This window comes from Crinia signifera, chromosome 6 (genome assembly GCF_055691185.1).
Source record: "Crinia signifera chromosome 6, ASM5569118v1, whole genome shotgun sequence".
In the NCBI taxonomy this organism is placed as follows: Eukaryota; Metazoa; Chordata; class Amphibia; order Anura; family Myobatrachidae; genus Crinia; species Crinia signifera.
In genome coordinates, this window is record NC_139222.1 from 189,082,987 (window position 1) to 189,107,830 (window position 24,844).

At 43.8% G+C, this 24,844-nt stretch overlaps 1 protein-coding gene across 1 annotated transcript; it reads left to right on the forward strand.

Annotated features, from left to right (window-relative positions):
* LOC146007170 (beta-microseminoprotein-like) lies at positions 1–23,655 on the forward strand. The gene is made up of 4 exons (XM_083145540.1): positions 1–39; positions 1,299–1,422; positions 13,512–13,614; positions 23,291–23,655. Exons 1-4 carry the CDS (start codon positions 31–33, stop codon positions 23,415–23,417), a joined length of 363 nt encoding a protein of 120 aa, XP_083001666.1. The 5' UTR covers positions 1–30; the 3' UTR covers positions 23,418–23,655.
* Positions 23,656–24,844: the final 1,189 nt, after the last annotated feature.

Genomic DNA, 24,844 nt, shown 5'->3' on the forward strand with positions numbered 1-24,844 from the left:
CTCGTCAGTGACAGAGGACTAAAACAGGCAATGGCCATGGTAAGTCTGATTTAATATGTTAGTACAGCAGGTTTTCTGGTACATAGCACAATGAAAAAGAATGTCAGTAGCTTAATGTGACATTAGGTCATTTTTTAAAGGCTGTAGCAACAAAATACTGTGAAAAATGCAATGGACATTGGGCCAGATTCAGTAAAGCAAAATAGCAAGTCATTTTGTGTCTGAAACAAACCATTTTGCGGTGCTAGGGGACAAAATATATTGTTTATCTGCACAAAAAATACCGGCTGCTTTTGCATGTAGCCACACAGATGCTATACAGCTTCATTTTTAAACTGTAATTAAGATTTCAGTTTCAACACACCCCACCCAAATCTAAATCTCTCTGCAGTGCAACATGTTTTGCTAACAAAGCTGAATGAGGCCCATTAGTAGATGCTGATTCATAATGAACTTACTGTGATGTGCATTTCAGAGATCATGAGGCAGCCGCTACAGAGAGCAAGTTGCTGACACAATTGTCTTATGTAGTGTAAATGTGCGATTCTGGCTAACTTTCTATTCCGTTTTAATGCCGATTTGATCCCGATCGGCGCTCTTGTTTAGTGGAAATGAAACAGATGGGGGATTTAATAAAATGATCACATGTAGGGAACCCTAAAGTTTGTTGAGCAAACACCAAAATCTGACAAAATGTAAGGTTAATATGTCTTTATAAATGTCATTTTATGGATTGTACATTGGACAAAGTGGTTGATCAGAAAGATCATAGTAAAATGTAAATATACAGAAGGGGGGATTCAATCTTGTCTGGATTATTCAATGCGGCCATTTTCGGCTGGCTTCTCTTTGATACAGATTCGGCTTTGTTCAAAATCGAACCTGCGTCCACAGAAAATAGTTGAAAACGGACGTGTTTTCGACTAAAAAGCGTGGATTGATGAGTTTTTCACTGATCCTCGTGTGTTCAGACCATGACGATTTTTCTGACAGCCCAAAAATTTACAGACTGAATAGGACTAATGTAAATGCATCCAAAAATCGTTAAAATGTGATGTTTTTCTGACTGTCGGAATTACGTATTGAGTCCTAAAATTTACTAAAGTGTGAGTTTTTACAATTGATGTGTTGCCCATAGCAATCAAAAAGATTGTACCTATATCTAGAAAGTGCTAGATAAATGATAGGTAGAATCTTATTGGTTGCTATAGGCAACATCTCTTAGTTGTAGTAACATCACAGCTAGTCTTGATCCTACAGGAATTTCCTCTATAACAGGGATACCTTGGTATTTACAGGAATATGTCTTGCGTTCTCTGCTTGCTGCGGTCATGATATCTATGTGTTGCGCCAACTGTGTAACTCAGAAAAGTGGAAAGATATTTTCGAATGTTCATAGAAACAAAGTAGAACATCTACACGGTAAGTGATTTAATTAAAATGTATTAACATTACATTGGTTAGTGTTACCCCCAAGCAAAGGCAGCATTGGAAAATAAAATGCCTACAAACATATAATGAACTCATAGCCCAAGGATCCAGTGAGTATTGATAAAGACTTAAAAACCAATAAAGGTTGATTTTGTTTTATCTAAAATTGATAACAATCGATTGAAAATGAATGGTATACTCCCAGGGCCAAAACACACCCTTTAACACTTGCCTATAATGGTTGCACAAAACGCAACTACACCAGGCTGGGCTTTAGCTGACATGCTCGCATCTGTTGCACACCTGTCAGAAAGCTCACTGTGCTACTGCAGGATATTCCGGCAGCTGCCACTCTCAGAGGGGCTTCCGGCCCCTGTGCTGGGATATGGTCTCTAGGACAACAGCATTAGGACCAGAAGCATTAGGTCAACCACTGAAGGTCGACATGCATAAAGGTCAACATGACTGAGGTCAACAGAGACATTAAAACGACACACGCATTAGGTCGACTGTCAAAAGTGCTTGTGTCAACCTAATGAGCCAGTCAACCTAACCTGTGTCGACCTTCAGTGGTTGAACTAATGCTTGTAGACCTAATGTCTGCTATGATCCATACCCCCTGTGCAGAGGCGTAGGGAGGGCGGAGCCACCGGAGCTCATGCTCCGGGCGCCGATTGGTCGAATGGCGCCGCCGGCCCGCCCCCCCTCCGCAAATGATCCCTGCATAAGGAGGATCATACTTAATAGTACACGGTAATGGCGGGCAGCGTGCGCGGTGGCTGCCCTGCCCGGCGCCTGTCTCCTGCTCGCCCGGCGGTCCCTGCCGCCAAGCGCACCGTCCGGGCGGCTGACTCACTCCTGTCTAAATTGCTGCTGCTGCCCGGTCCGGCTTCCGGGCAGCGCAGCAGCACTCCAGTCACCTGGATGTTTATGGGTGATTACTGTGCAGATGCACGGAACCCAATGACATCCGTTTCAGTGTATGTCGTAAGCTGAAGTCTCTGAGAGGTTCTCAGAGACTTCAGCGTTCCCAGTAATCCAGTGCGCGGGTGGCGTCATGACGTCGCCCGCGCACCGCAAGTGAGGAGCAGGAAGCAAAGCAGCAACAACAGAGATGACAGCAGCATTGGACTCGGGAGCCCTGTGTCAGTGGGGGATTCTCATAAGCAGTGAGGAGGCTCAGCCGGCAGCGGGGATCCTGACAAGTGCAGTCAAATTGTGGTAAAATGCACTACATGTGGGGTGGGAGGGTTTTCTCCAGTCTTCTATGCTCTTACACGGAGGGAGGGGGAAGTGGGCATATTCACAAGTGTAATGTCGTCCCAGTTGCTGCCTGTGATTGAAGTTTTGTGCCTTCCTTAAAAGTACATAAACATTTTTAATGGGGCACAAAACTCCATCATAGGCTGCAACTGAAACAACATTACACTTGTGAAGAGACCCTCCTCCCACTGCATAACCATATTTCGGCTCAATCTGTGTGTGAATTTTGCCGCATTCCGTGTGACTTTTTGTGAATTTTGGCGCTTTTTAGTGTGACTTATAATGATTTTTGGCGCATTCTGTGTGACTTATTGTGATTTTTGGTGCATTCCATGTGACTTATTGTGATTTTTGGCGCATTCCGTGTGACTTATTGTGAATTTTGGCGACACTCTGTGTTACTTATTGTGATTTTTGGCGCATTCTGTGTGACTTATTACAGTGTCTTATATAGCGCAGCTGATTCTGTCAGTGTGTTATATGGCGCAGCAGAATCAGTTACAGCGTCTTATATAGCGCAGCAGATTCCGTTAAAGCGTCTTATATAGCGTAGCAGATTCCGTTACAGTGTCTTATATAGCGCAGCAGATTCCGTTACAGTGTCTTATATAGCGCAGCAGATTCCGTTACAGTGTCTTATATAGCGCAGCAGATTCCGTTACAGTGTCTTATATAGCGCAGCAGATTCCGTTACAGTGTCTTATATAGTGCAGCAGATTCCGTTACAGTGACTAATATAGCGCAGCAGATTCCGTTATAGCGCCTTATATAGCGCAGCAGATTCCATTACAGTTTCTTATATAGCGCAGCAGATTCCGTTACAGTGTCTTATATAGCGCAGCAGATTCCGTTACAGCGTCTTATATAGCGCAGCAGATTCCATTACAGTGTCTTATATAGTGCAGCAGATTCCGTTACAGCGTCTTATATAGCGCAGCAGATTCCGTTACAGCGTCTTATATAGCGCAGCAGATTCCATTACAGCGTCTTATATAGCGCAGCAGATTCCGTTACAGCGTCTTATATAGCGCAGCAGATTCCGTTACAGTGTCTTATATAGCGCAGCAGATTCCGTTACAGTGTCTTATATAGCGCAGCAGATTCCGTTACAGTGTCTTATATAGCGCAGCAGATTCCGTTACAGTGTCTTATATAGCGCAGCAGATTCTGTTACAGCGTGTTATATAGCGCAGCAGATTCCGTTACAGTGTCTTATATAGCGCAGCAGATTCCGTTACAGTGTCTTATATAGTGCAGCAGATTCCGTTACAGTGTCTTATATAGTGCAGCAGATTCCGTTACAGTGTCTGATATAGTGCAGCAGATTCCGTTACAGTGTCTTATATAGTGCAGCAGATTCCGTTACAGTGACTAATATAGCGCAGCAGATTCCGTTATAGCGCCTTATATAGCGCAGCAGATTCCATTACAGTTTCTTATATAGCGCAGCAGATTCCGTTACAGTGTCTTATATAGCGCAGCAGATTCTGTTACAGCGTCTTATATAGCGCAGCAGATTCCATTACAGTGTCTTATATAGTGCAGCAGATTCCGTTACAGCGTCTTATATAGCGCAGCAGATTCCGTTACAGCGTCTTATATAGCGCAGCAGATTCCGTTACAGTGTCTTATAAAGTGTCTTATTTTTTACGGTTTTTATTTTCAAATGTAACATGCCAACACATGTTAGCCACACCCACAATTCATTCATTACCGGGGGGGGGGGGGGGGGGGGGGGCGCGAAATATGTCCTTGCTCCGGGCACCATGGCACCTAGCTACACCGCTGCCCCTGTGCTCCTTCTCCCCAGTGTCTGCTGTCCTGACAGTCAATGCTGATCAGGCACCTCCAAACCCCCCCCCCCCCCCCCTTCCTGCAGACATTAGAAAGTGAAAGTTGCAAGTGAAATGTCAAAAAGCAGGTCCCTTACTTTTCTTCTGGTCCCTCAGAGACTGTAGAGCAGTGGTCTCCAACCTTAATTGAGTGTGAGCTACTCAAGACACAAAAAGTCAAAAAAAAAACCCTCCTCCGCCCCTGATACTATGCTGCACACTGTAATGCCACACTGTAATGCCCCTGCACAATATGCTGCACACTGTAATGTCTGACACATTATGCCACAGACCGCAATTCCTCTGACACATGATGCCACACACCACAATGCCTATGATACTATGCTGCACACTGTAATGCCACACTGTAATGCCCCTGCACAATATGCTGCACACTGTAATGTCTGACACATTTATGCCACAGACCACAATTCCTCTAACACATGATGCCACAATGCCTATGATACTATGCCTATGATACTATCATATGCCTATGATACTATGCTGCACACTTTAATGCCCCTGACACATTATGCCACGCCACAATGCCCCCCACAGTAAGGCATCTAATAAATTGTAAATTACCTGCTTAGTGCCAGGGGTCAATACTCAATACCAAGGGGTTAATGTGTGAATCAGCCCCATAGTGACCCCTTGACATATTTGTCTGGATTCCCCTCTGTAGCTGACAGTTGGCTTGTAGGCCGAGTGGACCTGCTTGCTCTAATTGTGTATCTATTATAACAATCAATGGGGTCAGATTATGGGAGTTCTATTTAACCCCTTCCTGACAGAGCCAGTTTTTGCGTTCCTGACAGAGCCATTTTTTTCAAATCTGACATGTTTCACTTAAGTGGGGATAACTTTTTTTTGCTTTTACTTATCCCAGTGATTTTGAGATTGTTTTCTCGTGACACATTGTACTTCAAGTTAGTGGTAAATTTGGGTCGATACAGTCTGTGTTTTTTTGTGAAAAATACCAAAATGTCGTGAAAAAATGGAAAATTTTGCAATTTGCAAAATGTCACATTTTCTGCTTGTGAGACAAATAAACATACCACTCAAAATAGTTAATAACTAACAAAGACCATATGTCTACTTTATGTTGCAATCATTATTTCAACCTCCTTTTCATTTTTTTGGACACTAGGAGGCTTCAAATATGAATAGCAAATTCTCAAATTTTCAAGAAAATTTCAAACACTGATTTTTTTAGGGACCAGTTCAGTTCTGATGTGACTTTGAGGGACTTGTATGTGAGACACCCCCATAAATGATGCCATTTCAAAAACTGCACCCCTCACAGTATTCAAAACAGCATTTTGGAAGTTTGTTAACCCTTTAGGTGTTTCACAGGAATTAAAACAAAGTGTAGGTGAAATTTCAAAATTTCTTTTTTTTTGCAGAGTTTCAATTTTAATACGTTTTTCTAACGAACACAGTCGATTTTACTAGAGAAATGTGACTAAAAATTGATTCCCCCAATTCTTTTGTTTTCATAAATATCCTATATGTGGCCCTAGTGTGCACATTGACCAAACCACAGGCTTCATAATAGAAGGAGCACCTACTTGATTTTGGAGCCTCCTTTTTATGAGATTTTTTTTTAGGCACCATGTAGGTTTCTAGGCACCATAAGTGCTAAAAGTTAGGAACCTCCCCCACAAGTCACCCCATTTTGCAAACTACACCCTTCAGGGAATTCATTTAGGGGTATAGTGTACATTTCAAACCCCCAGGGGTTTCACCAATTTTGATACAACTGGGCTGTGAAAATGAAAAAATTAAATTTTTCATTTTCACAGCTCAGTTGTATCAAAATTGGTGAAACCCCTGGGGGTTTGAAATGTACACTATACCCCCTGATGAATTCCCTGAAGGGTGTAGTTTGCAAAATGGGGTCACTTGTGGGGGGGTTCCACTGTATTGGTGCTTCTGGGGTCATTCAACCAGAATCTGTGCTGCAAAATCCAAAAATCACTCCTTCCCTTCTGAGTCCTGCCATGCACCCAACTGGTATTTTTTGGTCACATGTGAGGCATTGCCATACTCGGGAGAAATTGGGGCACAGATTTTGGGGTGCTTTGTCTCCTTCATTCCTTGTGAAAATGAAAAATTTTGAGCCAGATCTGCATTTTTGTGTAAAAAAATGTAATTTTTTACACAAAAATGCAGTTCTGGCTCAAAATTTTTCATTTTCGCAAGGAATGAAGGAGACAAAGCACCCCAAAATCTGTGCCCCAATTTCTCCAGAGTATGGCAATGCCTCACATGTGACCAAAAAATACCAGTTGGGTGCATGGCAGGACTCAGAAGGGAAGGAGTGATTTTTGGTGGTGGAATGAATGGTGGGTGCTATGTCGCATTAGCAAGACCCCCGAAGCACCAATACAGTGGAACCCCCCCACATGTGACCCCATTTTGGTCACCAGCTTTGGGAGGGGGGCTGGCGCTGCGGCTGGTGGGGGGTTGGGAGGGGTGCTGGCGCTGCGGCTGCCGGGTGGGTGGGAGGGAGGGGGGCTGCCGGGTGGGAGGGGGGGGGGGGCTGGCGATCGGTGGTGATCGGTGCTGTACTTAACAGCACCGGTCACCACCGATCACTGTGTTACCGAGCGGCTTAGCCGCCGGTAACACAGAAAACGCTGCAATTGGCTGTTCACATTTGAACAGCCAATCGCAGCGATCGCCGCAAGGGGGGATGTCTGCTGTCAGGGACAGCAGACATCTCCAAACTGTCACCGCGTCTATAGACGCGGTGACAGTTTATAAAACCATGACGTATATATACGTCTTCGGTCGGGAAGTACCTCCCGACCATGACGTATATATACGTCATATGTCGGGAATATCTGTCTGGAAGCGCATATATATATATATATATATATATATATATATATATACATACATATACATACATATATATATATATATATATACATATATATACACATATATATGTACACATATATATACACATATATATATGTGTATATATATATATATATATACATATATATGTGTGTATATATATATATACATATATACACATACATATATGTGTATATATATATATATATATATATACACATACACACACATATATATATATATATATATATATATATATTTATATATATATATATTTCACTGCTGCAACACATTTTATTATTTGCTGCTGCTGCTGCAGCTTGCGGGGGGGGTGGGAGGGGGGAAGCGCTGCGTGCGCTGGGGGAGCCGGGTGAGCCTGCTGTTCCGGGCGGCGGAGCTGCCGGGTGAGTGCCGGTGGGTGGGAGGGGGGTGCTGCCGCTCGGTGGTGATCGGTGCTGCACCGATCACCACCGTTTTCTGTGTTACCGAGCGGCTTAGCCGCCGGTAACACAGGAAACGCTGTGATTGGCTGTTCAGATTTGAACAGCCAATCACAGCGATCGCCGACCGGGGGGGGCACCCCTGCCCCCCCTGGGCGGCGAGGGGGGATGTCTGCTGTCAGGGACAGCAGACATCTCGTAACTGTCACCGCGTCTATAGACGCAGTGACAGTTAGAAGCCATGACGTACATGTACGTCAAATGTCGGGAAGTACTTCCCGACCATGACGTACATGTACGTCAAATGTCGGGAAGGGGTTAAGATGGGATGTTGCCCATAGCAACCAATCAGATTCTATCTAATATCTTCTAGAAGGTGCTAAATACATAAGAAGTAGAATCTGATTGGTTGCTATGGGAAACACCTCATCTTCAATAGAACTCCCATCTTAGTAAATTTACCCCAAAGTGATTGGCTGGCATACTCAGCCTACAGGCCAGATGCCAGCCAGTTGACATTGTTATAGTTTGTGTATGCTGTAGAGGAAGTGTGCACTTACTGCAGGTCTGTGCATATCCAAACCTACTGCAGGAACAGCCAGTGGGCTTGATTTATGTTGGATCGATCCCCAGCACATTCGCTCCGGGGACTGATGATGCGGCTCCGCACATACATATGGCTAATCATACACATGTGCAGGGCCGCTGTGCGAACGCCTTTGGCGACTATCACAGTCGACAATGTGTTTGCATGGGTAGGAGAGGGAGGGGTGGTGGCAGGGGCTGGAGCAGGGAACGCTTTTATGGACACCCCCATGAAAATATTGGACGTACCCCTAGGAATGCAGGCGGGCGAATGCCTGCTGGGGACATCAGTGCCTGCCCCCTCTTCAGGCGTACGCCGACACAAATAAAGGTCAGTTTAGACTTTTATTTCCGAAGGGGTGAGAAATCATTTGATTGTCGGTGGCCATCTAATGATTTCTCTGCACTTCAGCCGCATGCAAGAGGATGTGTTCTTGGACACATCCCCTCGCAAGTTACCGAGGGGATGCAGGCGGTGCTAGCGGGAGGGGGCACTCAGCAGGGAGGTGGGCAGTGTTAAGCAGCGAATGACTGCTGCTTAGTGAGCTGTAGTGAATTAGGCCCAGTGAGTGAGAATTGTCCTTTTTTTTTAAATCTAATCTAATTTTTTTGTAAGGGCAGTTTCTGATGGTTTGATTTTTAATAAGTGAGGAATAGAGATTTGTCTATTTTATATATATATATATATATATATATATATATATATATATATATATAATTTCATACTTGCCTACTTTTGAAAAGTAGTTTCAGGGAGATTATGGTTGGTAGCAGAATTTTGCACAGCGCCCCATCGAGGGGACGTGTCATGCTCCACCCAAAGGGCGTGGCTACTTTCATATATGGACAAATTGTGGAAAAGATTGTGAACGTGGCACCTAGAAGCGTGGGTGTGTAGTTTAAAATTACTTATATCCAAATATAGATGAGCCCCAAAGCAGTTAGTAAGAGCTACTATACTTGGTAAAGTGCTGGGAAATAATGCTGATGATTCAATGTAAATGTATCTATCTCTTATTCATTTTTTCCAAAAAAATGTAACAGTGTAATGTGGGCTAGGTGAAGTGAGGGAGATTGCTAGACTAATTAGGGAGAGAGGGAGATTGCTTGCGATGCGACCGATGGACGCGATTTTACATAGGGAACAATGTTAAATGGGCCAATGGCCCCGATTTTTCATTGTATAGCCACCCTTATGGGTATTTTACATGACAAATGCCCCCCCATTGTTAATGCCAACCCACGATGAACGGCAACCTGAAGCGCCACGAGCGCAGTGAGCCCGCGAGGGGCAGCGGTACGCGTCCTTCGACCTTTTCATACCCCCACTATCCACGTCGGCGTGGAGTTGAATTTATATAGTGTGGCGAGCGCAGCGAGCCACCGAGCCCGAAGCGTGGCGAGCGCACGCATAATACCTGTGAAGTAATATGCGTCCGCTCGCCACGCTTCGGGCTCGCCACACTATATATATATATTCAACTCCACGCCGACGTGGATAGTGGGGCTATGAAAAGGTCAGAGGACGCGTACCGCCGCCCAGAGCCAGATTAAGGTCTAAATGGGCCTGGAGCTGAAAATGATCAAGGGCCTATTATGCGCAATAATAGGGGTTGTGGCCGGCACCTAATAATGTGGGGGGCGTGACTAGTGTTCTGTTTGGGTGGTCTGCTCATGGGTGTGTCTCTATTTGTGTAAATACTTGCATAAGAAAAATGCAAGGAGATATATTGCCGTGTGCCCTCCAAAGGTGCACCCGCAGGATGCCGATGTCCTAAAATACTTGCGGGGTGATGCAGAACTCCAGTCATAAAAAAAATACTAAACCCAAAACTTGGTAGACAACATTTCAGCACCTTTTATGTGGTCACCTAAGTTTACCACACCATATACCCCTTATACAAATCATGCAACACAATAGTAACCCCCTTATACTGTACTGGGTGCCAGACGGGGTCCCGACATTCACCCGACATTGGGATCCTGACTGTCAAAACACTGACAGCCGGGTTCCCCACGGCCACCTGCTATTTTCCCTCGTCGGGTCCACGACCCCCATAGAGGGAGAATAGAATAGGTGGCTCGCGTAGCGAGCCACCGTGCCCGCAAGGGGCTTAGTTGCGCTCACCATGCTGTCTGGGTCTGGCCAGTCGGGATCCCGACGTCGGGATAATGACTGTCGGGATCCCGACTGTCGGACCCCTATACCACACCCACTGTACTTGCCTCTTACACATTATGCCACATGGAATGAGCCAAAATTCACACCGATTGAGCCAAAATTCACACTATGGCACACGGATTGAGTCAAAATTCACATTATACCACACAGATTAAGGCAAAATTCACATTTTGCCACATGGATTGAGCCAAAATATACCAGGAATGTCCAAACAGTGGCCCTCCAGCTGTTGTGAAACTACACGTCCCAGCATGCCTTGACATAGTTTTAGCATTCCCTAATAGCAAAACTGTGGCAATGCATGATGGGACTTGTAGTTTCACAACAGCTGGAGGGCCATAGTTTGGACATGCCTGCACTATACCAAACAGATTGAGCAATAATGCATAATATGCTTCATAAATAGGGGCATTGCGCACCAAAGGCGCGCATTAAAAATTTACACCATTATGCCCATTACATGTTAAGCCACGCACCATAATCTCCATTATGTATTATGCCAAACACCATACTGCCTATTAAAATTTATGGTAGTTATGTAATATCTGGGCTCCCGTTTTTCTTATGAGACCGCGTCCCCTCACCATGCTTCAAGCACGGTGGCTCGCTGCGCTCGCCACACTATATAAAATCAACTCCATGCATAGTTGGATAGTAGGAGTATGAAAAATGGGGTGCATTTAACATGGGAGCCCAGATAATACATAAGTACCAAATTTATGCTACATAAGTGTTGCCTACCTACAGTATATGTTCATTGCCAGGGGTTCTATGCTCATTGCCAGTGGTTCCATGCTCATTGCCAGTGGTTCCATGCTTGTTGCCGTGTGGGATTTCATGCTAATTGCCAAGGGGGAATACATGCTCGCGGTAACTGGGGGACAGCTGCCGCTGGGCAGAAGTGACAGCCATTGACAGCCGGACAGAGAGCAGGGGGCTTTCCGGCTGTATTCAGAGTACTGCATGCCCCGGCTATTTGAAATAATACCCCTTTCACACCAGAAATCTCAGGTTCCCGGGGGGCTAGCGACGTTGGGCTGGGCTCGTTGGAAAGCCCTGATCCTCAGCTACAAATTTGGAGAGTGGGCCTGGAGCTATAGATCCATCAGGCCCATTGTTAATCTGGCCCTGCCGCCGCCCCTCACGGGCTCGCTGTGCTCGCCACGCTTCGGGTTGCCATTGATCGTGGGGTGGCGTTAACAATGGGGGGGCATTTGACCCATCAGGGTTGGGAAACAATAAAAATTGGGGTCTGGGGGGCATTTAACATTGGGGCCAATGTCAAATCGGGTCTCAGGGACCATTTTACATTGATTCCAATGTAAAAATCGCATTGATCGCGTTGATCGCATCGCATGCGATTTGGTTGCATGCGATGCGATCAACGCGATTTCGGGGGGTCCCGATGGATACAATTTTTATCGCTGGCGCCGTGCTATGAAACAAGTACCTTAGTTTTTACCTGCCATGGCAGAACACCCCTGAGTGACAGTAGACACGCCCCCCTTGGGTAGAATGTAATACGCCCTCTCAATGGTGCTCCAATTGGTTCCTTACAGTGCGATCCATAATCTCCCTGAAACTACTTTTCAAAAGTAGGCCTGTGCTTATACGTGCTGCAGCTGATGCAGCCCATAGAAGCCAAGCTTTTGTGCCAGCACGGTACAGGCACCGTGGCACCAGCCTGACAGGGGGACACGGTGACAGATGCCAAGCATTGCCACCAGCAGCAGCCCCCCTCCTGTGCACCAGTAGTATGCATGAGTGAGTGTACGTGTGTGTAAGTATCACTGTATGACCCTCCTGTGTGCCATTTACCAATATTATTACCAGTTTCATTAATGATATTGGTGGTAGACAGAGCCGAATTTCCCATTAGGCACGTGAGGCACGTGCCTAGGGGCGGCACATGTTTGGGGGCGGCACTTGGATGCCTGTGATAGTACTGTCAGCCCAAAATGTACCAATAACTGCAAAATATCCATTGTACTGTACTATATTCCATCTTAAATAAAGTGTAAATGGATAGGACATGCAGATATTGCCCCTATAAACTGTCCTACTTAGTAAACATTATTGTTGTGCCTAGGGGCGCCATCATCCCTAAATCCGCCCCAGGTGGTAGAGCTTGTCGCCGAATGTAGAACAGGGCCTTAGTGTTGGAGCCCAGCCAGCTTGTTCAGCTCTTACATACTGTAACTGTAGTGGGAAGGCAGTTAACTTTCACAAGCTCATTTCTCTCTGCTAGCAGTAGCTCTTTTCCACACCACAGCACATTGATTTGAAATCAGTCATTTTGCAGTATGTTTTATCTGTTACTTGCACTGTGTACTATTGAGCAGACACAACAAAATATCTTACACATTATTTGCCATTTGATTAAACAGCATTTTGCATTTAGGACACCATATGCCAATGGGTCAAGAACGAAGGTGGAAGCAAGGGGGCATATAAGCATAGCATAAATATAGCAAAGTGTATACACAAATGATGAAAACCAAAAGGAACATACAGTATACACCTGTTTGGAGGTGGCTCACCTGGTATAAAATACAAACTGGTGATGATGTCTATCGGCAACTTCTTCCGATTGGCCGAATTCATCTAAAGCCTTCCCATGTATTCTAATAACATGGTCATATAGCAATCGGTCTGCAGCAATAAAGAACATTTTGCAGACATGCCCCTTGCTCCGCCCCTACTATTTTTCCCCCACCCCCCATGCCAATATGATGCTGGCAGTCAGAAGATTGACATTGGCATATGTCCCAATCATTAGAATCCAGACAGGGACTGGGTAAGTATACTGTATGTACTCTCTCCCCCTAACCTTATGCCTCCCTGTTAGTGCCTTTGTATCTACATCTGAACCAAATCATTGTAAAAGTGTGTCTGCTTGTTTTTTTTCAGGCTGCTGGAGCGGAAATACCTTTTACCATCCAAATCAGGAGTGGAAGACAAAAGACTGTTATGTGTGCAGCTGTGAATCAGACCAAATAATGTGCTGTCGCAAGTAGGTTTCTTCATTCTTTGCTGTATGTTATAATAGCTTTTGTGTAAATATATATATAAAGGAAAAATGACAATGCGCAAAGGTAAATAGGAAAATTTTTTGGTAAACGATACCAGTCCCAGGGGATAATTCCCAAAGTTCCACAGAGGTCAGGTGTCCTTTTAATCCTTACACCTGTGTGTATAAGTTCCTTATGGGTAGACACTATGCTTCTATATTAAGCCGGCTGCTCCACTTGTATGTCCTGAATCCAACGGGTCAGTGTATCTAGAAGCAAAATAAACTTGTGCGCTCTGATAGTGTATTACCACTTTTTATTGACAAGAAAGATTTAAGAACAATCAGGTAGGGTCACGTACCGCAAACTGCGGCTGTTACCTGCCTTACAGCTCCAAGGCACACGATCACAGAGACGCTAGTGTGGAAAAGTTGTGACTTGACCTGCATAAGAAACGTGCAAAACTTTTTGATCTGAGTCAACATCTTCTGTTCTGGCAAGAGGCCTAAAGTTTCACTTTTTAGGTGAAAAAGACGAAAACATTGAAGATGCTCCGATCTAGTTAAAATTATGTCAGGATGTCTTAGAGTGGTTCATTAATATACTTTAGCTTAGTAAAAGAGAGTACGAGCTTGTCCTAGTGCAAAGTGACTGACTTTGGCAGGAGAAAAATCCCTGATAATTGACCCATTTTCGTGGTTTCAATTGTGAATATGTTGTTTTCTCCTGAACGGGTTTTATTTTTTATTTTTTTTGGAGAGGATGCTCTGTAATTAATGTGATCAAGAAAAGAAACTTGGTGCAAAAAAACAGGTTAAATCCCTTTTGTTTGCCCTTAATAGAATAGTGCACCTCTGTGTCTTCTAATGTCCAACAAACTCTTAACTGAATGCTACAGTAAGTTCAGTAACCAATGCATTACACTCTGTTCTTTAGGTGCAGTATTTAAAACACTTCTGTTCATTGTCTTTACTTGTGGCAGTTTATTTTAAACATGAATTGGCCTGAAAAACAGTTTTGCATCATCTGTGCTGGCAACATGAATGGGCTGCATTACTGCATATAGTTATGCCAAAGATAAGCCAATATATTAACAGTTAAATACGTTGAAGTGTAATATGATGTAATAAACAAATACTAATAAATACATCTAATAAATACATCTAATGTTTAGTGATATTTAAAATGATACATTAAACAGTTTACACTGTTACTTGTAATACTTATTGTAACAGTTACGGTTTTTCAATAACAGACTGCAACAGTTATTTCTTATTAGCAAGATCTGACAACCAGACACTGGCCCTTATTCTGAATGGTGCGGATATTCCCGCATTCTTACGGAGCGGTCCGCACGCCACGGTGTTCTGCCGCGTGCGGCCATCGTCCGTAGAAACGCCCACGGGTCCTCCGCATTCGGACGGACTCACTCTTTAAGAACAGGGCGTGTTTACGGACGACATACAAACCATGCGTGTGCGGGAGAAACACTCCGATTCTGCACGGTATTACAAAGTATTACAGAGTATGCTCGGGAATACCGCATCCGAACGGGAGCCAAGCGGTGCTACCGCACGTAAGCGGAGTATTTACGCCAAACAACCCACTATTATGTATCTTCTGCAATACATCACATGACCCACTTATTCAATTACCTATCCTCATAAAAAACTTCTTATTGGGAATTGGAATCAATTAGATGCCAATATATCCTTACAAGCATGCCTAACACATGCATTGCACACATTAACCCTTACAGCAATTGAAGTGCAATGGTTTCAATTAAAGCACTGACAAGCGTCCTATTAGTGAGTAATGAGTAAAGGAGTCGATTCTATTGGGTTCAGGTGTTAATGCTTGTAGTCATTAGGCGTACGTTCGCCTACCGCATGAACGAGTGGTGTCCGCAAAGCAATAGTACACTTGTGGACACCGCACATTTCTTCCCTTTTTGATCGCGTGCATTCGGAGTGGTATCCGAATGTACGCCCCCCAACATAAGTGTACTCCCCCGTGTCCGCCCATGTTTCCGCCCCGTTTTGCCCACTTTGAAACTACGCCCATGTGTCATTCCGCATGACGCCCATAATACGCCCATATTTCCCGACTGATTGCGGGGAACAGTTTTGTACGGGATTTGGCCGAACAGGTACGGAATCAAGGCGTGGCACATGCGCGTTGCGTTCTCCACGCATGCGCAGACGCCGTAAAGACGCGATCCGAAAGTATGCGGTAAAGTACGCGTCAATCAGAATAAGGGCCACTGTTATTGATAAGACAAAATATAGTCACTTTGCACTAGGACAAGCTCGTACTCTCTTTTACTAAGCTCAAGTATATTAATGAACCGCTCTAAGATATCCTGACATAATTTTAACTAGATCGGAGCTTCTTCATAGTTTACGTCTTTTTCACCTAAAAAATTAAACTTTAGACCTCTTGCCAGAACAGAAGATGTTGACTCAGATCAAAATGCTTTTGCACGTTTCTTATTCAGGTCAAGTCACAACTTTCCCACACTAGCCGATTTGAATTTCTCAATTTCAGTTTTTTCACTCCGCCCTAAAATATATATATATATATATATATATATATATATATATAGCAAGGTGTGTGTTGACCTGGCACTCCCCCAGCTGGTCAGGGACCCAGGTGCCTTCTGGAACAGTTGTACAGGAGTAGGCAAAGAAGCAGACAGCGGCACTCTGGGAATTTTCAAAAACGTATATTAGTGCAAAAATAGCATACCAACGTTTCGGGGCATAAGGTACCCCTTTGTCAAGGTGAACAGTGCAGTAACCTGCACTGTTCACCTTGACAAAGGGGTACCTTATGCCCCGAAACGTTGGTATGCTATTTTTGCACTAATATACGTTTTTGAAAATTCCCAGAGTGCCGCTGTCTGCTTCTTTGCCTACTCCTATATATATATATATATATATATATATATATATATATAGGAGAACAAGCAGGCTGCGCTAGTCCTTAGTAAATCACTTCTTTCAAGTTTTTAGTACGGTGCAGCTCTCCTCCGAAATGACCGATTCCACGGTCCCAAGGTACATGCGAAGAAACAGGAGACAAGCGCACAATGAGCTGTAAAATTCAATTCACTTTTATAAAATATATCAGCTCACGTACATGTAAGTTTAAAGATAACAGCTTGCCAGCATATCATAATAAAGAGCGGGTCGTCATCTCACACAAAACCACCGTAGCCGCAGAGCTCCCAGCGTCTCGTCGGTCCGATTTCCCGGCTCCACCAATGTGTCACAGCAGTAACTCGCCCAACCGGTTTCGTCGCTTATTGGACTGTTTGTACACTGGTTTGTTATCCTGATGAAGGGGAAACCTATCCCCGAAACGTAGATGTCTTTCAATACACGTAATTGATTTTTTCACAAGTCTTCGCGTGCCGCCTCGTTTGTCCTGGGTTATATATATATATATATATATATATATATATATGTGTGTATATATATATATATATATATATATATATATATATAGTGTGTGTGCGTGTACATGAGGTAGGGGAGATAGATTGTAGGCTCCTCTGGGGCAGGGACTGATGTGAATGGTATATATGTATGCGCTATATAACAATCTGTTAATAAATAAATAAAATATCCAATAGCCCAATGGATTGGGAAAAAGCCCTCACCAAAAAAGTCAATTGATAAAGAAGGCAAATTTAATCCATGTATCAAGTGATATCGAAATAGTTAAGCATATACTCCATCCAACATTTTGGTCCTTAGATTAGGACCTTTCTCAAGGATATAGCATAATTTCAAAGAGACATCATAGCTATTACCATTATAGAAGCCAGAAGACCATACATAGCCAGGCTTCGGTTCCTGGCTATGTATGGTCTGCCACAAAGAGTGACACTATGTAGGCTTTAAACTGAGGATCGAGCATGGTGGACAAAATATACTCCTCTGATTTCAACACTTTGACCACCCTCAAATCCTGGCAAAGTGAAAGAAGGGCTTCATCCACAAGTCCCACATGCTTAGTGGACTCGCTCTGTCTTAGCTCCTCCTTCACTTTCTCCAGCTGCTTTTGAAAAATCCTGATCAGGGAAATGACCTGACTCAAACTGGCAGTGTCTGAACTGACTTCTTGTGTGGCAAGTTCGAAGGGCTGGAGAACCTTTCACAACACGGAAATCATTCTCCACTGCGCTTGAGTCAGATGCATAGTCCCTCCTTTGCCTATGTCATAGGTGGATGTATGGGCTTGAATGGCCTTTTGCTGCTCCGCCATCTTCTGAAGCATATAAAGGGTTGAGTTCCACCATGTTACAACCTCTTGCTTCAGCTTATGGAGGGGCAGGAGTTTTTAGTGGTGCTCCAGTCTTCGGCACGCAGTCGCTGATTTGCAAAAGTGGCCCGCAATTTTTCTGACCACCGAAAGCATCTCCTGCACGGCCCTGTTGTTTTTCAAGAATATGGGACATGCTGGATGTCACCCAGACTTAGGAGGAAATTTACTAAAGGAAATTCGTAAAAAATAGTTGCATTCATATCCAGAAATACACCTAATTTTCACACATTCGTATTTTCGGGATTTATTACCCCGAAAATACGGCTATTCGTACTGATGGAACATTCGTATTTGTATTTACAAATACAAATGCATACACCATCAATAGAATACGACAAGAATCACCATTCAAAAGAACTGTGAATCCTAATTTGCAGTACTAAGCTGCCGTATTGAAAATATGGCCACTAATTGCCAGTCAAATACGCCAGAAAAATATTGAAGATCTGTCCCCTTGTCCAGTAAAATTCCAGTATGGGTACCTGTGGAGGCAAACCATACTTATATCTCCTAGGCGTGGATTTGTCCTCTTCTTTCCCTGTAGGCATCCACGTACTTGGCAAAAAAAGAAAACGTCGGTACCCGAGCCATCACGAACACGGAGGAGACGCAGGATGTGTTGACATCCTGCGGCTCCTACTCCCGAATGCCACTATTGGCCGCCTAGCGGCTCCTGAGCGGCCAATAGCGGCATTCGGGGGAGGAGCCGCAAGGTGTAAACATAGTCATCCTGCTTCTCCTCCGTGTCCATGATGGCTCGGGTATCTGCGTTTTTCTTTTTTTCCCTACGGGGAAAGAAGGGGACCGATCCACGTCTAGGAGATGTAAGTATGGTTTGCCTCCACAGGTACCCATACTGGAATTCTACTGGACAAGGGGACCAATCTTCAATCAAGATAGGTAAGTATGGATGAATGGGCTCCGTGTGAAATAAAGTTTTATTTTTCATGTGTCATGTGTGTTTTATTTAACTTTTGGTTTTGCTGTGGAACTAAGAGTCCCAGCAAGCCCATTAATGTGCTACATGCTGGGACTTGTGGTTCTCCAAGTCTCAGTATGCGTTCCAGGCTTGCTGGGACTCATAGTTCCACAGTAAATCCCAATGGTTTATTCTAATTTTTACACTTGAATCAGCCCGGTACCCACAACCCAGGGGTGCTAGGGACAGCACCAGGCTTCAGCCTGGGCAGGTAAGTTCTGGAGGGGGGGACCCCTTTGTTGGGTGGGTCCCCATTCCCCCAGGACCCCTGCCCAGGCTGACTGCTCGGTAGGGTTAATGTTTTGGCAGCGGGACCTTAATTAATAAGTGTCCCCAGCTGTGACATTACCCTGCTGGCTGGTTGGGCCTGGGGCTGGTTCTTAAAATACGAGGGACCCCTATTCATTTTGGGCCCCGGTATTTTGGGAACCAGGCCCGGCTCTGAGGCCTGGGGCTAGTTTTTAAAAAATAAGCGGATCCCTATTTAAATAGATTTCTGGTTTTTTAAAACCAGGCCCAGCTCTTTGAGCCTGGTGCTGGTTACAGCCGTGGGGGGGGACCCCATGCTAGGTTTTTTTTTTTTATTATTAATTTAGTTTTCTTTTTTTTTTTTTACACTGAAGCCTGCACGGATCTGACTGATATCTGCAGGCTGCCAATACAAATTTGTATTTAAACATACAAATTTGTATTTAAAAATCCGAATTTGTTTTTAAAATCCGAATTCGTATCAGAAAAAATTAAAATCAATACGCCATCGGATAATACGACTGCTTAGTAAATTATCCTCTGGAATACGAATGAAATACGAATGAAAATATGACTACACCAGTCGTATTCATTCTATTAAGAATACGAATGCATTTATTCATATTCATATTCTTAGTAAATTACCCCCTTAATGTCTTCACAATATTTATGGCGTTGTCTGATATAACAAATCCCCGGGTGAGTCTAAGTGGGGTAAGCCATTGTGGGATAATTTCATTCAGTTTCTCTAAGAGGTTCTTGCTGGTGTGGCTATAACTGAAACCGGTGATACACAGTGTAGCCTGCCTTGAAATGAACTGGCGCTTCCCAGATGCTGCTACTGGTGAAACTGCTGTTGTTGCTGCATAAGGCAATCCATCTAGCCTGTGGGCTGTCACAGTCATATAGTCTTTAGTCTGCCCTGTTCCACTTGTCCACATGTCCATGGTTAAGTGGACAGTCGGTACAACCGCATTTTTTAGGACAATGAGGACACTTTTTCAAGGCCTCAGTTATCTGCTTTTGTCATAGGATGACTGCTGTTGTACTTCAATGTCATCGCAACGGATTGTTGGATGGTCAATTGCTTAGTGAAAGTAGTAGTGGTGTTCCGACTTCTTCTCCTCTGGATTGTTGAATGACTCCCAGCAGCAGTGGCGGCAGCAGTACCCTCCATTGGAATATGGGATAAGATAGGAGGAGTCAGTCATGCTGGTGACATGGCCTGCAGGACTACTTCCGCTCTGGATGGAGGAAATTGACAGGGAGGGGGAGTTGCTGGTGTGGTTTTCAGGTGCTTGGATACAACAGGACCAAGGGATTTAGGTGCCACTTACTTACGGTCATAGCCACAGTTTCTGAACTAAACAGTGAATTATGAATGCTCTTCGGGTGACGTATAAGGGAGGACGTCTACAGCTTTACATAAGCTACAAATGGCAATACAATTGTTGTCCGGATTTGGATAAAAATAATTACAGACCAAAGAGGTGGATTTATTGGTCTTCTGCCCAGGCTTTTTCATCCCATGGACAACAACTGTCTCCCCCCATGCCTGATTTAAACAAACCACATCACCATCAGAATCTTTGTCAACTTCCTCCTCAGTGCCAGCTATATCAATATCCTCCTCAACAGTGACACCTTCAATATCACTATCAGGAACTGCACTGTGGGTGATCCTTCTCAAATGGTGGAAGAAGCCACCTCTTCTCGTACAGTGGGAAGGTCAGGCATCGCATTGAACTCTCCTTGGGGATTTGTTATACCATAACTTTAAAATACACAATTGTTTGCTGTATTTTTGATGACACATTAACTCTCTTAAATTTTAAACACATTAACTCTCTTAAATTAAAAAAGGAGGGCTTAGATTGTCATGTGAAGCTGAACCACTAGTCACGAACATAGGCCAGGGCCTTAGCCTTTCCTTGCCACTCCGTGTCGTAAATGGCATATTGTCAAGCTTACGTTTCTCTTCAAACGATTTACATATATATTTTTTCTTTGTGTTACTGAACTTTGGCATTTTGGATTTTACATGCCCTCTACGAAGGCATTGGGCATCGACCTTGGCAGACGAGATTAATGGCATTTCATGTTCAATGTCATGACTAGTGGCAGCAGCTTCAGCACTAGGAGGAAGTGGTTTTGGTACTTGTGTTGTTTCACGGCGCCAGCATGGCACCGTGCGTCTGAGTCCCCTTGCGGGGCTCGCTTCGCTCGCCCACGCTGCGGGCTCAGTGGCTCGCTACACTCGCCACGCTATTTAAAATCAACTCCATGCCAACATGGATAGTGGGGGTATGAACTATCCATGTTGGCCTGGAGTTAAGTTACTTTTTTGGACATATTTTGTGGCGAGTTACACCCGGAAGTAGCACAGCGCCATGCTGGCGCCGTGAATTTACACAAGTACCGTGGTTTTTGTTCTTTCACTATTTTAGCCTCAAAATTTTGGTTCTCCATTATCTTTCTAGAGTTATAATAATATGCTGCACAGGAGAGTATACCCCTAAACCACACACACATGGCAAAGCCTGAAAAAATTATATGGATTAAATTAACCCTTTTATATTGTGGTTATTTATTATATGCGGCACAGGAGAGTGTACCATACACACGGTAAAGCCTGAAAAATACGGTTTTAATAACCGGCAGTACCACTAGACTTAGCGGCAGTACCACTGGACTTAGCAGCAGTACCACTGGACTTAGCGACAGTACCACTCGACTGTCACTGGACTTATACAGCTGTCGGCTGTACCACTGGACTTAACAGCAGTACCACTGGACTTAATAACAGTACCACTGGACTTAACGGCAGTACCACTGGACTAGCTGTACCACTGGACTTAACTTCAGTACCACTGGAATTAATGGAAGCACTAGACAGCACAGTACCACTGCTTTGGACGTATACAGCAGCACAGGACACCAGCACTAGACAGCACAGGACACCTGCACTTGCAGCAGGCACAGGACTGCACAAGACACCACCACTGTGACCAGGTCGCCTCCCCACGACAGCTTCCCAGAGAGACACAGAGACGCAACCTCCCTCAATCCTCTCCAATGCCGGAGTGAAGCTGGCGGTGCGTTGCGGAAATAATATATATATATAATTCGCTAGAATACAAGGCTGGGATGATGACGTTTTGCCTCATTCTGTGATCCAAGCCTGGCGGGAAATCCCAAACAGCGCTCGGACCGCAGCTCAGATCCGGATGTCCGGAAACATCTGGATCGCTCATCACTAGTTTTTACATTGATCCCAAGGTGTGAATCGTACACAGATACTGTTGCAAGAAAAAGTATGTGTACCCTTTGGAATTACCTGGATTACTGCATAAATTGGTCATAAAATGTGTTCTGCTCTTCATCTAAGTCACAATAGACACAGTCTGCTTAAATCAGTGGTTCTCAACCTCAGTACCGCAACAGTGCATGTTTTCCAGGTCACCTGGCAGGTGCACCGGTTGCAATCATTATTCACTGGCACATTTTAAAACATCACAGATGGAGCTAATTATTTCACCTATGATTTTGTATGGAGACCTGGAAAATGTGCGCTGTTGGGGGTCCTGGGTGGAGAACCACTGGCTTAAAATAATACCACACAAACAATTTATGTTCTCATGTTTTTTATTGAACACACCATGTAAAGATTCACAGTGCAGGGTGGACAAAGTATGTGAACTCTTGGATTTAATAGTGGGTTGACCCTCCATTGGCAACAATAACCTCAATAACGGATCAGGAGGAATTTTGGACCATTCCTCTTTCCAAAACAGTTTCAGTTCAGCAATATTATGCAGAAATCCAGGTAATTCCAAAGGGTTCACATACTTTTTCTTGCAACTGTATAACATAAGTTTTCTAGATAGTTAAAACCGGCTCGTTTACAAACATAAATCTGAAAGAAAAACATGGTGAATGAATATAAGGATTATAGAATATACAACACACGCTAGACACCGCTGAATTGCACCCATAATACCATTTTAAGTTTTGAGAAAGTTATTGTTTAAGATTTTATCTGAACTTTTGTATGTCTCTGAAAAGTGGATGTTGTACTTTGCATATTAAATAATAACCATTGTATATCTTTCTTTCAGCGTTAGAACACCAGTTTTCAAAGATCCTCATAACTGTGATTATGTTTTCAACGAAGAAACCTGTCAGAATGACATTATACAGAAGGATCCAGAAAAGCCCTGTCACGTAGAAGACTATCTTGCTTAATGGGATTGTGCTACAATGCCAATAACAATTAATAAACCAAGAATGTTAGACCTCTCCAGTCTGATTCTCTCCAATGATTCCTAAGCCCTTTTGTCAGGGAAGTATAGATTACAATTACAGTTTGTTGCTTTAATGAATCCCGTGGTACATGTCCGCAACGCATATATGTCTTTTCTGCAACTAACATGTCATCTACAAATGTTCTTTCTTCTCTTTAAATAAACACTGTATTACAACATATCAGTCTACTAAGTATTTAATGTTTTAGACTTTTTTTTACTAAAGTGTAAATCAGCATTGATAGAACACTGATATTTCTTTTTGTGTGTAATCAATTTAATTATCCTACACATACAGCTATTGTGCTAATAAAAAACTACCACAGTAAATCAAAAAAGAAATCATGAACAAAATATATTGTTGCAGCTCCACTTTGCATTCCATAGGTTGGGTACACACCTGAGCGACCCAACCAGCCAACAAACCGTTCCAGCGTATGATTTGGTTAGCTAAACACACTTACCAGCCGCTCAATATGACCTCACAACTGGGTGGGAATTTAAATTTATCCACTAAGGTGTGATGTTATAGCAGCTACATAATGGGTCAGTTAGCAGGTGGTCTACACACAAGCAGAACAGCTGTGGTGAAGGGAGTAACTGAAATGAAGTCATTCACAGACATACAGTATACCAGCCATAAACACCTGCCGATGCAATAGCAATAAATTGTTTGCCGACTGAATGATAAATAGCATAGTGGGGCTAGTTCATATGTGGCTGGGAGTGTTATCACTACTGCTTCCATGACAGCAGCGATAGCACTACTATAGTAGTGAAGCAGAAGGTGTGTGCCAGCCGTACTTACACATAAATGGGGATGGACTGCTATTTCCTACTTAGTTATTCCTACTTATGCATGAAAATAATAGTAAGATCATTTACAGGTCAGTATATACAAATTTATTTTATACAATAATGTCCTAGCCAACCTGTTTATTGTCCTGGAAGTTGCGGGAGGCTCATGATTTTTTGTGGACCCCCCGCAACCCCGGAAGAGAAGGCTTATCTCCCACATCTTGCCCGTACCCAAGTGAAGTGGGCAGGATCGATCGAGAGATATTCATGGACATTCGTGTGCTGACTGAAAGGGGGTGGTTTAAAAAGAAGCAATATGCATAATTTTAGCTCTGGCCCCTCCCACAAACCTTGGAATTCTGGCATTTTAGGGGTAGAGCTTGATGATGTAAGAGGTCCAGCCCACCCCTTGATATTTTCCTGCAGGTCGCCTCTCCGGGCTTCTCCTAGTAAAAGCCCAAGTAGGTAAGTATGGACTTGTTTTCATGTATTTACGGCTCAGAAAAAGTATATACAGACCCCTTAAGGGAAATAATACAAGGCGAAAGCAAATCCCTGAAAAATCAGCCC